Source organism: Bos taurus, chromosome 19, assembly GCF_002263795.3.
Source record: "Bos taurus isolate L1 Dominette 01449 registration number 42190680 breed Hereford chromosome 19, ARS-UCD2.0, whole genome shotgun sequence".
NCBI lineage: Eukaryota > Metazoa > Chordata > Mammalia > Artiodactyla > Bovidae > Bos > Bos taurus.
This window is the reverse complement of record NC_037346.1, coordinates 54,012,703-54,024,503: the sequence shown is the minus strand read 5'-3', so window position 1 is coordinate 54,024,503 and position 11,801 is coordinate 54,012,703. Positions and strand designations below refer to the sequence as shown.

The following is an 11,801-nucleotide window of genomic DNA, read 5'->3' as shown; positions in this document are numbered from 1 at the left end:
CAGAGAGAAAGGGGCCAAGAGGGCTCTGAAACAAGTCGCTGGGGCGGGGCGTGAGTGGAGCAGGGGCGTGAGTGGAGTAGGGGCGTGAGTGGAGCCTGTTCCTGAGCGCTTCCTACAGGCCAGGCGCCGGGCCGACTCGGCTCAAGTGCCGATGATGGGAGGCGGGATGTTGAGAAATACCGCCAGGGCCGGCAGCTCCAAGTGATGGGACCCACCCACTAAGTTTTTGTACTCTTCGCGCCTTGCGAGCCCAGCACAGCCCGCCGGGGCTCCCGGCGGATAAGAGGCGGGGCTCGCAGCCCGCCACCCGCAGCCCTGCGGGGTCAAACCCTGTCCCAGACGCCGTGTCGCCAGCCCGGGTGCCCGGCGGGAAGGGGCAGGGCCGGACCCCAGCGCAGCGCTCAGCCGCGGCGCCTCTCACCTGCCCGCCCGCGCCCCTCGCCCCGGCAGGAAGTGCGGGCCTCGGTGCAGAGCGGGGAAACTGCCGGAGGTCGGGGAGAGAAGAGTACAGAGGGGAGAGGCGGCGACCAGAAGGTGGGGAGCTACGGTTCCTGTCATGTGACCCCGCTCCCCTCGACTCTCGCAACCCTGCCCGGCGTGGCGGGAGCCGGTCGGAGGACGGTCTCCTCCGGGCACTTGGTCTCTGGGGCCCAGGTGAGTGGGTGCAGAGTTGTGTGTGGGGGGTCAGGCGGATCGTCAGAGGAGTGGGAGAGAGAATTGAAGCCCAGAAGCTGCTGGTGGCTGGCCGGGGGAGGGGTGAGAACCGCAGCTGAGCAGCAGAGGGGCCCCTTCCTTCCTCCCTTTCCCACCGCTGATGCTGTAGCCACGCCCCCCCATCTGGGTTCCTTGGGGAACCCTGGTGGCCCAGACCCGGGAGCTGGACCACCAGATGGAAGACAGAGGAGGTCCCAGCAGGTCCAGATTCGAGGTGCTGCTGCAAATGCTGAATCCTGGGAACTGTTGGGGTTCGGGGCCGGAACTATTGCGGTCCCAGTGGGAGAATCAGCACGTGGAATTGTCTCTTGCCAAAGGGTGCTGGTGAAGGCCTGTGGCCCCTGGGAGCAGGTTGGAGTAGGGCAGAGCTGGCCTTGTGGCCCCACCGTGCTTAATGGTGGCCCCACCTGGCCTTAGCTTCCTTTGTGACGTCCCATCTTTCAGAGCCCTTTGGACTCCTTTCTCCCCATTTGATAGATGGGAACACTGAGGCCATATGTTGCTTTGAGACGTGGCTGGACACTGAGCCAGATCTCCTCCAACAGTATTTCTCTTCATTACTGACCATACCAGGGCCAAGACTGTGAGGCTCCCTCAACAACCACCCCACATCTCTCCCAGGAAGGGGCGCGTTGCCGCCCCAACTTCCACCCCACCGCAGAGATGCAGAGGCAGTGGTCGGTGCAGGCCCCGGGGGAGCCAGAAGCGGAGCCAGGGGGCGAGGAGCTATGTGAGCAGGAGATGAAGCGGCTGTGTCTCTCCCAGCACCCGGTGCGGGTGCTGCCCTACGCCATGATGGACAAGCGCTTTATCCGGTGTGTGCCGGAGAGCCCTGCCTAATACTGCGGAGGCCAAGCAGTGGGGGTGGGGGTGGGGGGGTGGGGGGAAATGCACCTGTTGGACGGGCGCGGGGTGGAAACATCAGCCCTGGAAAGACTTTGGCCCAGGGTGCTGCTCTGCCTGGCCAGGTGAGCATGCTGGCTGACTCAGGGCAACCCCCTCCCCATCACCACCCCATCCCAGGCAGCTACGGGAGCCCGAGGGGGTGAAGACCTCCTGCTGGCAGCAGTGGCGTCGCAGGCGGCAGACTGCGGGTCGGCGACTGGGGGAGGCAGCTCGGCGGCTGACCCGGGGCTGTGGGCTCTGGGAGGGGGCTCTCTACGAGATCGGCGGTACGACCTGAACCCCAACCCCCACCTTCCTCCTCCCCTCTCTGGAGTCTCAGCGTCTAGTTTAGAAACCAGAAGAGGGCATCACCCCCCTTTGCCGTTGCACCGTTTCCACCCCTCCACCAAATCACCCCTCAATCACGTGGCTTTGAGGTCACACACCCGCCTCTGCCCCCAGAGCCAGTCCCCCAAAACGTTGGTGGACGATGGCGCGCCCTCGTGGCTGTTAGAGGTACTGCTAGGCAAGCCTGCGGAACTGGCCATTAAACTGAGGTCCTGGGGAGGCTAGTCACCCACACCCTCCCTGGGTTGGTCAGCCCTAGGATGACCAGTCGGGCCCACAGCTGGGCGCCTCCTGACTCCCCTGCTGTCTCCCGCAGGCCTCTTTGGCACTGGAATCCAGTCCTATTTCACCTTCCTTCGCTTCCTGCTGCTACTTAACCTGCTGACCCTGCTTCTGACCAGCAGCTTTGTCCTGCTGCCCCTGGTCTGGCTCCGGCCCCCTGACCCAGGACCGGCTCTGAACTTCAGTGAGTGCCCGGCCCATGGAGAGAACAGTTCTCCTGAGCCCACCTGAACCCTGGGAGCTGGTCCAGCATTCCCATGCTGGGACAGCCCCAATCCTCTGTGTCCCAACCCTGGGCATCAACCTGCTTGGGTCCAGCCCTGAGACTCTGCCTGACCTTACTATTTGCATGCCAGCCTCCTGACATGCCCTCAGGACCCTTCTCAGGCCTCCCAAAATTGGGGGCTATGGAGTGGGAGGGGCAGAGCCTCCCCTATGCCTTGGGGACCCTCCCCTATGGGACCCCTCTCCCTTCTTAACAGCTCTCCAGTGTCCTGGTAGTGGCCACCTACCCCAGACCGGTGTTTCCAAGTTCAACAATCTACTCTGGAATGTTTTTACCGGCAGGGTGAGTGAGTCTGTCCTGGCCAAGGAGTAGGGAGGCTGGGGGACCTGAGGATATGGCCTCAGGAGACCCCAGTCCAAGATGACCCCCGACCCCTCCAAGGGCATGTTGGCTTCTAGGGGGACAATCCTTCCTAGACAGGCTGTCTGGGTCAGCAGCCGAGTCACGAGAGAGGCTGTGGCCACTGTGCACCATCCAGGCCCATGCATGTGCCCATAGCCCTCAGAGCCCAGGTGGGGTGGGGGTACGAAGGACAAGAAGGGAAAAGTGTCCAGGCTTCTGGGATAAGCACCACCTTACCCTCATTCCTGGAAGCCACGGCGTGGTTCCTGTATGGGTTGCCGTGTTCCAGTTCTGGCTTTTTCTTCCAAGCTGTGTGTCCTTGGGCAAGTTGCCTAACCCCTCTGGGCCTCTGTGAAATGAGGATACTCTTATTCTCTACCTGATGGGGTTATTGTCAGGGTTACTGTGTTAATAGCAAGAAAACGCTCAGCACACAGCCTGGGTCTGTTATCGTTGTCTGACATCCACAGGCCTTCAACAACACCTATCTCTTTTACGGAGCGTACCGGGCGGGGCCCGAAAGCAGCTCGACATACAGTATCCGCCTGGCCTACCTCCTGAGCCCACTGGCCTGCCTGCTCCTTTGCTTCTGTGGGATTCTGCGGAGGTGAGAGCAGAGCCCCGGGTCTCCCCTAATCATTCCTCCTCAGTGTGGTACCCTCAAGCTGGTGGGGAGTCCCTGCCGGCAGACTCCAGGCCCGGAACTCTGCATTCCCAGCTGCAGAACTCAGGGGCAGAGCCACGACTCCTGTATCCCCACCCCACCCCCAGTCAGGCCAAGGTCCAAGCCTGCCCCTGGGGCTGCCCGGGGCTTCCCACCCCAGATCAGGGCTGAGCCAAGGCTGAGCCCTGCCCCCCACCGCCCCCTCCAGGATGGTGAAGGGGCTGCCACAGAAGATGTTCCTGGGCCAGGACTACCGGTCACCTCTCAGTGCAAAGGTCTTCTCGTCCTGGGACTTCTGCATCCGGGGGCAGGAGGCCGCCACCATCAAGAGGCATGAGATCAGCAATGAATTCAAGGTGTGCATGAGGACGTGCATGAATGTGAGATGTGAGTGTAGGTGTGGATGAGTGTGAGAGCACATGGGACTTTGTGTATGAGTGTGTGGCTTGAGTGTGGGAGTGTAAGAGTGTGTGCACACAGGATTTTCCAGCTTGAGGGAAGTGGGGTGCTGGGCCATGTTGGGGTGTGAGCACGCACCTGCATGGTGCTGGAGTGGGGGGCTCTGGATAAAACCAACCCGTCTGTCCCCAGCCTACTATCACCCCAGCTTTGCCTAGGGCTTGCAGCCTGTCTCCCCACCCACACCAACCTGGGGCTGTTTGCTGGCCCCGCTGCCCTTCCACCTGGGCCAGCCCTAACCCGTGCCTGCCCTGCCCCCGTGACAGATGGAGCTGGAGGAGGGGCGTCACTTGCTGCTCCTGCAGCAGCAGACCCGGGCTCACAGGGCCTGCCACCTGCTCACCTACCTTCGGGTCAACATCCTCATCGGGCTCCTGGTGGTTGGAGCCATCAGCGCCATCTTCTGGGCCACCAAGTACTCGCAGGACAACAAGGAGGTGCCAGGCGGCTGACATGCATTTATTTCATCCCAGCCAGATCTGGGGGAGGGGATGGGATGGCCCCACTCTGCAGGAGAAGAAACTGAGACTGCGAGAGGTTAAAGCAATTTGCCCATGGTCACGACCAAGTCAGACTGGCTCTGCCTGTGGCTCTCCCCCAACCACCACGCTGTCACTGGGAATAGTCCAGAGGCTCCCAGATGCCCGCCCTGCCTCAGAGCAACACTTGAATGGGTCGTAGGGCATGGGCGAGCTGCTGGGGGCCCTCCAGCCCACAGCACCCCCTTACCTGCTTCTCCCCACAGGAGTCCTTGTTTCTGCTGCTCCAGTACCTGCCCCCTGGGGTCATCGCCCTGGTCAACTTTCTGGGTCCCCTGCTGTTCGTTTTCCTGGTCCAGCTGGAGAACTACCCTCCCAACACTGAGGTCAACCTCACCCTTATCTGGTGAGTGCCACCTGGGGGGTGACAGGTGTGACAGTGGGTGGAGGGCAGGGGAACACTGTGTCCTGCCACCTGTCTTGATTATCGCCTAGTACTGGGGGCCCCGAGCAAGGGAAGGCAGGCAGCCACCCTCACACACAGTCTCGGGGGGCCCGTCTAAGGTTCTTCTGTCCCCACCATCCAAAGCAAGCCCGTGACTGTTTTTCAGGGACACAGGGTACTACAGTCACCGCCCTAGGAACACAGCTCCCTCCCATGTGCCCTGAGGGTTTACAGGCCTCACCTTGATAGCCCTCCCATGACCTGTGAAGTTAAGACCATCCTCGCCACCACTGGATAGATGAGGACACTGAGGTTTGAAAGGGTCAAGTGCCTCAGTCAAGGGAATCTCCCCACGCCTGCTGAGTGCAGGTTCACTCAAGCCCACCTCCACCCCCAGGCTCTGCTCTGTCTCCCTCTTCAGGACTCAGGTCCTGCCTTGGACCCAGCCACTGCCTCCCTAGCCCCCCCAGCTCCAGCTCAGGTTCTCTGCCACCCACCAGTCATTCAGCAGGGCCTGCTTTTCCTCAGCCTTCCCTGGCACAGAAGCTGTCCGCAGCCCATTCCGAGTCCCTCCAAGGTAGACTGTGTTTGGTTTGAAACTTTATTATTGGAACGGGTAATAACACGCACACATAGGTAATCAGTTCAGTTCGGTTCAGTCGCTCAGTCGTGTCCGACTCTTTGCGACCCCATGGACTGCAGCACTCCAGGCCTCCCTGTCCATCACCAACTCCCAGAGCTTGCTCAAACTCATGTCCATCGAGTCAGTGATGCCATCCAACCATCTCATCCTGTCATCCCCTTCTCCTCCTGCCTTCAATCTTTCCCAGCATCAGGGTCTTTTCAAATGAGTCAGTTCTTTGCATGAGATGGCCAAAGTATTGGAGTTTCAGCTTCAGCATCAGTCCTTCCAGTGAATATTCAGGACTGATTTCTTGGTTGGATCACCTTGCAGTCCAAGGGACTCTCAAGAGTCTTCTCCAACACCACAGTTCAAAAGTATCAATTCTTTGGTGCTCAGCTTTCTCTATAGTCCAACTCTCACATTCATACATGACTACGGAAAAAACTACAGCTTTGACTACAGATAGGTAATAGCACATGCAATTCAAAATGCTCAAAGGATGAAAGATAAAAATAAGCCCCTACCCACCTGTGCCTTCCTCGACAGGAGAACCACTGTTTCCACCAGCCTCTTGACATGCATCAGCATTCAAAGTCCACACTTTGTGAGACTTCCCCGGCGGTCCAGTGGTTAAGACTCCCTGCTTCCAAAGCAGGTGACGCAGGCTCAGTCACAGAATACAGAGAAAAAGTAAAAAAAGAAAGTGCACACTTGTATATAACATGCAGCGATGGTTCTGGGTTGGGCCACCCTACCTGTGTGATCAGTTATATATTATTCAGGAGCATGCACGCACTTGTTTGTGGTATATGGACAGTGTGAATAGTATGCTCAGTCGCGTCCAACTCTTTGCGACCCCATGGACTATAGTCCGCTAGTCTCCTCTGTCCGTAGGATTCTCCAGGCAAGAATACTGGAGTGGATTGCCATTTACTTCTCCAGGGGATCTTCCTGACCCAGGGATTGAACCCGTGTCTCCTGCATTGCAGGCAGATTATTCGCCCACTAAGCCACCTGGGCGGAGAAGGCAATGGCACCCCACTCCAGTACTCTTGCCTGGAAAATCCCATGGATGGAGGAGCCTGGTGGGCTGCAGTCCATGGGGTCTCGAAGAGTTGGATACGACTGAGCGACTTCACTTTCACTTTTCACTTTCATGCATTGGAGAAGGAAATGGCAACCCACTCCAGTGTTCTTGCCTGGAGAATCCCAGGGACGGGGCAGCTTGGTGGGCTGCCGTCTATGGGGTCACACAGAGTTGGACACGACTGAAGTGACTTAGCAGCAGCAAGCCACCTGGGAATAGGTCTTAGAAGAATGATCTCACCTGCATTAATGATATAAAGTCCCATGTGTGCCTCCTGTGACTCTCCAAGCTGGGTGTTGTGGGAAGGATGGCTCGACTGTGCACTGTTTGCCATACTGATCTAAACAGAACCATTCTCCTGTGAGTCGTCTGGGGAACACACTTTGGGAAACATTGCCATGGATGGAGCAGGTTGGAAGGAAGCTGGGCCCTGGGTTTAGAGGGGGCTGGTCCCAGGAAAAAACTTGAGGTTGTGCAGATGTCAGCCACACCTGTGTCCTGGGTAGATGTGCCCTGTACCTGGGCTACTCCCCTGACACAGTCTCCGCCCCCACCCCAACCCCCAGGTGCGTGGTGCTTAAGCTGGCCAGCCTGGGAATGTTCTCCTTCTCGCTGGGCCAGACCGTGCTGTGCATCGGCAGAAACAAGACCAGCTGTGAGTCCTACGGCTACAACGCCTGTGACTACCAGGTGGCTGGTGGCTCCATCCGGGCCTCTCCCTTTGTCCTCTGCAAAGCCCCACCTCTTTGATCTCCTTGCCCCTCTCTGGTCTCACCTTTGTGAGAGGCTGTGGGCAGAGCTGTGCACTCAGCAGTCACCTCCAGGGAGTGCCATTCGCATCACACTGCCCTGTGCAGAGGAGGCAGCTCCAACTGGCTGCCCGTCTTATTCTCCAGGCCTGGATTTTAACTTAGCTAATCATATCAGACTCCAGGCATGGCTCCTATACTTCAGGGTCCCCCTATTGGGTGGGTAAGGGGTGGTTGGGGACCGAGGGTAGTGATAGATACCCCCTCTGATCAGTGCTGGGAGAATTCGGTGGGAGAGGAGCTGTACAAACTCAGCATCTTCAACTTCCTCCTCACGGTGGCCTTCGCCTTCCTTGTCAGCCTGCCTAGGAGGTGAGCCACGTGGGGACACCACGGGGGCGGCGTGGGTGTGTCTGGGGGGATGGCCAGTGGCCACGGCCAAGGCTGTGAGCAGTTCTACACTCGTGTGTCCCGTGTGAGTGCGTGTGTGCGAAGGTCCAGGGCCCGGACCAGTGAGGTTCACACACTCCTCTTGGGTGGTGGGGACCTGTTCCCTCCCTCCCCAGGATGTTGGTGGAGCGGTTCTCTGGCCGGTTCTGGGTTTGGCTGGACCGAGAGGAGTTCCTGGTGCCCAAGAACGTGCTGGACATCGTGGAGGGGCAGACAGTCACCTGGATGGGCCTCTTCTACTGCCCCCTGCTGCCCCTGCTCAACAGCATCTTCATTTTCCTCACCTTCTATATCAAGAAGGTGAGGACTCTGGGGCCGGCAGGGCGCAGGGGTGCACCTGCGTGGGCACCTTGAGCGCCATCGGCGGGGCAGCCCTCACATCCTGCGGCTGCCCTGCCAGCCACTTCCAATCTGCACACTGCACCTCTGGTCTGCAGACTGCGCTGACCAATCACTTCCAGTCTGCACACTGCGCTGAGGATGCCCCCCTGTGTCCTTTTTCCCTCTCCCCCCAGTACACTCTGCTGAGGAACTCCAGGGCGTCCCCTCGGCGATTCCGCGCCTCCAGCTCCATCTTCTTCTTCCAGCTGGTGCTCCTCCTGGGCCTGCTTCTGGCCGCCGTACCCCTGGGCTATGTGGTCAGCAGGTGAGCGGAGCAGAGGGCCCGAGGCAGCTGGGCCGGGGCTCCTCGCCTGGTCGCTGACCCTGGCCCTCCTCTGTCCATCTCTTTCCCAGCATCCGCTCCTCCTGGGACTGTGGCCTCTTTGCCAACTACTCAGCCCCCTGGCAGGTGGTCCCTGAGCTGGTGGCCCTCTGGCTCCCACCCCCCAGCCAGCGCATCCTCTACTACCTGGGTTCCCACGCCTTCAGCTTCCCGCTTCTCATCCTACTCAGGTGCCTTTCAGGGCAGCGGAGGGCCAAGGGAACGGGCACCTGGGAGGGGAGGATCCTTTTGTCCATGGGCACCCCAGCCAGTCTCAGGGGATCCAGGAGCCAGACAAGGACAGCCAGGGATGGAGAGGGGCCAGGTCTGGCGGCCTGGAGGTTCCCCGATGCCCCTGGGCAAGCGCCCTTACATCCTCACCTGTAAAAGCCCCTGAAATGACCACTGGAGCAGTATGGTGCCTGGTGCAGACGCACTGTGAGCCTGCCGTCCAGAGGAGAGGGGCTGAGCGACACGCGGGAGGAAGGAGAGGAGAAAGAAAGGCTGTGTCTGGGATCCTGGAAGAGAGAGGACCCCCAGGGGGTGTTTTCTAAGAGATTGAGGGGGGGAAGGAGGAAGTAGGGGGCTGACTGACCATACCTCCCCTTCTCTCCAAAGCCTTGTCCTGACCGTGTGCATCTCCCAGTCCCAGGCCAGTTCCAGAGCCATCCGGAGACTGCGGAAGCAGCTGGTGTGGGTAAGTATCCGCAGGACTGGGGCCAAGGGGACTGCTGGCGAGACCCTGTTGGGGCCGCGGGCCGCCGATAAAAGCAGGGAAGATGGAGAGAGGGAACCGGGACCTCAGGCTTGGCCTCAGGCCAGGCGGAGCCGGGCGACAGAAACGTGGCTTTAGGCCTGGAGACCCGGTTTAACACGAGTGTGGGTTTGGCCTAATGTCAGGGAGGCGGGACTCTGGTGGGGGCGTGGTCTCATGCCCGGGCGGTGTGATGGGCGTGGCCTTGAGATAGGGCGGTGTCTGACGGGCGTGGTCTTTGAGAAGGGGCGGTATCTGGTAGTCGTGGTCTTGAGGGGCGGTGTCTTGGGTGGGCGTGGTCTCTACCGTACGTGGGCGGGTAGGGGCGGGACCTTGACGGGGCGGAGTCTAGCGTAGGGCGGGAGATTAGTAGGGCGAGGCCGCAGCGGGGCGGGGAAGCCGGGCTAGCTCCGGTTGGGGCGGGGCCTCAGAGCGGCTACTGCTAGCCCGGCTGCATTCTCCCCCGCCCGCCTGCGGGTGAGAGGAGTTGCGGCTCCTAACCGGCCTGCTCGCCCCCTGCCTCGGCCTCAGCAAGTCCAGGAGAAGTGGCACCTGGTGGATGACCTGTCGCGGCTGCTAGCGGAGCCGGGCTCCGGCGACTCTCTGGGGCCTGAGTCCCCTGTGTCCCGAGGATCACGCCCGAGATCCTTCTGCCCCGGATTTCCGTGCCCGGGCTCCCCGGGACCCAGGCCACGCAAGCCAGGACCCTCCCTTGAAGACCCCGCCGGGTTGCGCGGTGTCTCGGTCCCCGCCCATAGATTCCGCTTCCCCAGCGGTTCGGAGCTGTAGCACTGACCCCCCGCCCCCGCCACCACGACCACCACTGCCCAGAACTTCACCAGGCCCCCACGTGCAGCACCCCAACCTCCTGCCCCCTCGCCCCACGTTCCTGATCCCTGGTTCCCTCAGTGGACCCTCCAACAGGGTGCCCTAAGGTGGGGTGCATACACCCAGGGGCAGCAGGAAGAAAATATGGGAACTTGTATTTATATTTTTATCTCTGTCCTTTAAAGTTTTCTATTTTTGTTAAAGTTTTATAAAATACATAATATATTAGCATAGCGACCCATGAACGTGCTTTATGAATACGCATCCACCGGGGGTGCTTAGGAGTTGTTTAGTGTGTGGAGTACCCTTATAAAGGCTCGGAGACCGCGGTCTGTCAGAAGGGAAAGGCCTGGCCGTAGTGAAAGCAGACCTGCAGACGCACTTGCCATGCTCTGACTGCAGGCACCCGCACAGCCTCCTGTAATTCCTCCATCACGTGGGGGCCATTAAGACCCACAGTCGTTATGAGTCCCCAAGGGGCAGCACTCAGAACTGATCTGCACCCTGAGACGCAGAGTGTGGGCTCCAGGGAGGTAGAGGAGCCCCCTGCCCAGGCAGGCAGGGCCGTGTCCAAGATTCCCAAGCCTCCAGTGCTGAGGTTGCAGAGGTTCTCAATCCATGGTTCTCAGCCTCAGAGAACACTTGAGAAGCCTGTCGAATGCTGGCTCTGTGCCAGCAATTCTGATGCCAATGATCCAGGTGCAACGAACAGCCCAGCATCGGGACTTTCTCAAGTTCCCAGGTGACTGTCAACAGCAGCGAGGGTTGAGAACTGCTGGCCCAAAGACCCAGGAGGGAGGGTCAGGAGAAACCCCAGAACGTGCTTGACCAACCCAGCCTCTACTTCCAGCAGCAGGGGCCCAGTGCCTGGCTGGATTCTTGGCCTGGACACGGCGTCCAGGCGGCTCTGGCCTGGCGCCCTCAGTCCAGAGGCTTCCTGTGGTCACTGGAGGCTTGGCTGTTACAGCTCCTTCTGTCGCTGTCTCTCTCTCTCACCCAGCGTCACATGACCCATCCATCTGTCAACAAGTGCAGGGCCCTGTTCTGGGGCTGGTGATGAGACTGCAGGAGACACAGGGAGCTGTGTGCTCAGTCTGGAGAGGGCAACCAGCCTGGCCGCAAAGAAAGTGACACACACTGCGAGACACATTGTCAACTAGCAGCTTAGGGTCAACGTGTGGTCCCCAACCACCAGCACCAACAGCTCCTGGGGACTTGTCAGAAAAGCCTATTCCCAGGCCCTACCCCACCTTCTCGAATAGAATGGAGCCCAGCCCTGTGGTTTAAGGAGTCCTGGGGGGTGGGGAGGTAATGCTGATGGCCACTAAGTGGGAGAACATCAAGGTCACCTTGAAACCTCACAGTCCTGATCACCTTCATGTGCCTTCAGAGAACCAGCCAAGTGCATCACCGGATGTGAGGGGGATGCGCTTTGGGACTTGGAGGAACTCAAACCCTGAGCCTCAGTTTGCTCAGCCAAAACCTGGGGATGACGCCACTCTCCTCCGTGTGGTTACTTGTATAGCGTCCTGATGGGTGTCCTGCCCTTCCTGGAAGAGCAGTTGAGGTCCTATTATAACATAGTCATTGGCCTAAAGGAAGTGGGAGAGGCAGGAAGTGGCCCTACGACCGTGCCCGCCCTGCAAGGCAACCTGGGGCTCAGCGGGGAGCCAGCAGGAGGGTTTTGTGGACCTGGGGGCC

General features: G+C 59.8%; 1 protein-coding gene across 1 annotated transcript; it reads left to right on the top strand.

The window, feature by feature from the left end:
• Positions 1 to 252: 252 nt before the first annotated feature.
• On the top strand, positions 253 to 10,337 carry TMC8 (transmembrane channel like 8). The gene is made up of 16 exons (XM_002696159.6): positions 253 to 654; positions 1,288 to 1,529; positions 1,738 to 1,886; positions 2,264 to 2,413; positions 2,712 to 2,797; positions 3,328 to 3,464; positions 3,730 to 3,877; positions 4,247 to 4,417; positions 4,726 to 4,865; positions 7,183 to 7,306; positions 7,640 to 7,737; positions 7,932 to 8,115; positions 8,331 to 8,461; positions 8,551 to 8,709; positions 9,137 to 9,215; positions 9,804 to 10,337. Exons 2-16 carry the CDS (start codon positions 1,378 to 1,380, stop codon positions 10,059 to 10,061), a joined length of 2,166 nt encoding a protein of 721 aa, XP_002696205.1. The 5' UTR covers positions 253 to 654; positions 1,288 to 1,377; the 3' UTR covers positions 10,062 to 10,337.
• The last annotated feature ends 1,464 nt before the right edge of the window (positions 10,338 to 11,801 follow it).

Bases quoted from the DNA above. Each gene is read 5' to 3' on its own strand.
- TMC8 (XM_002696159.6), top strand. From the start codon at position 1,378: ATGCAGAGGCAGTGGTCGGTGCAGGCCCCGGGGGAGCCAGAAGCGGAG. The intron at 2,798-3,327 runs GTGAGTGAGTCT...TGACATCCACAG, and splicing joins GGAATGTTTTTACCGGCAGG to GCCTTCAACAACACCTATCT. The intron at 7,307-7,639 runs GTGGCTGGTGGC...CCCTCTGATCAG, and splicing joins ACAACGCCTGTGACTACCAG to TGCTGGGAGAATTCGGTGGG.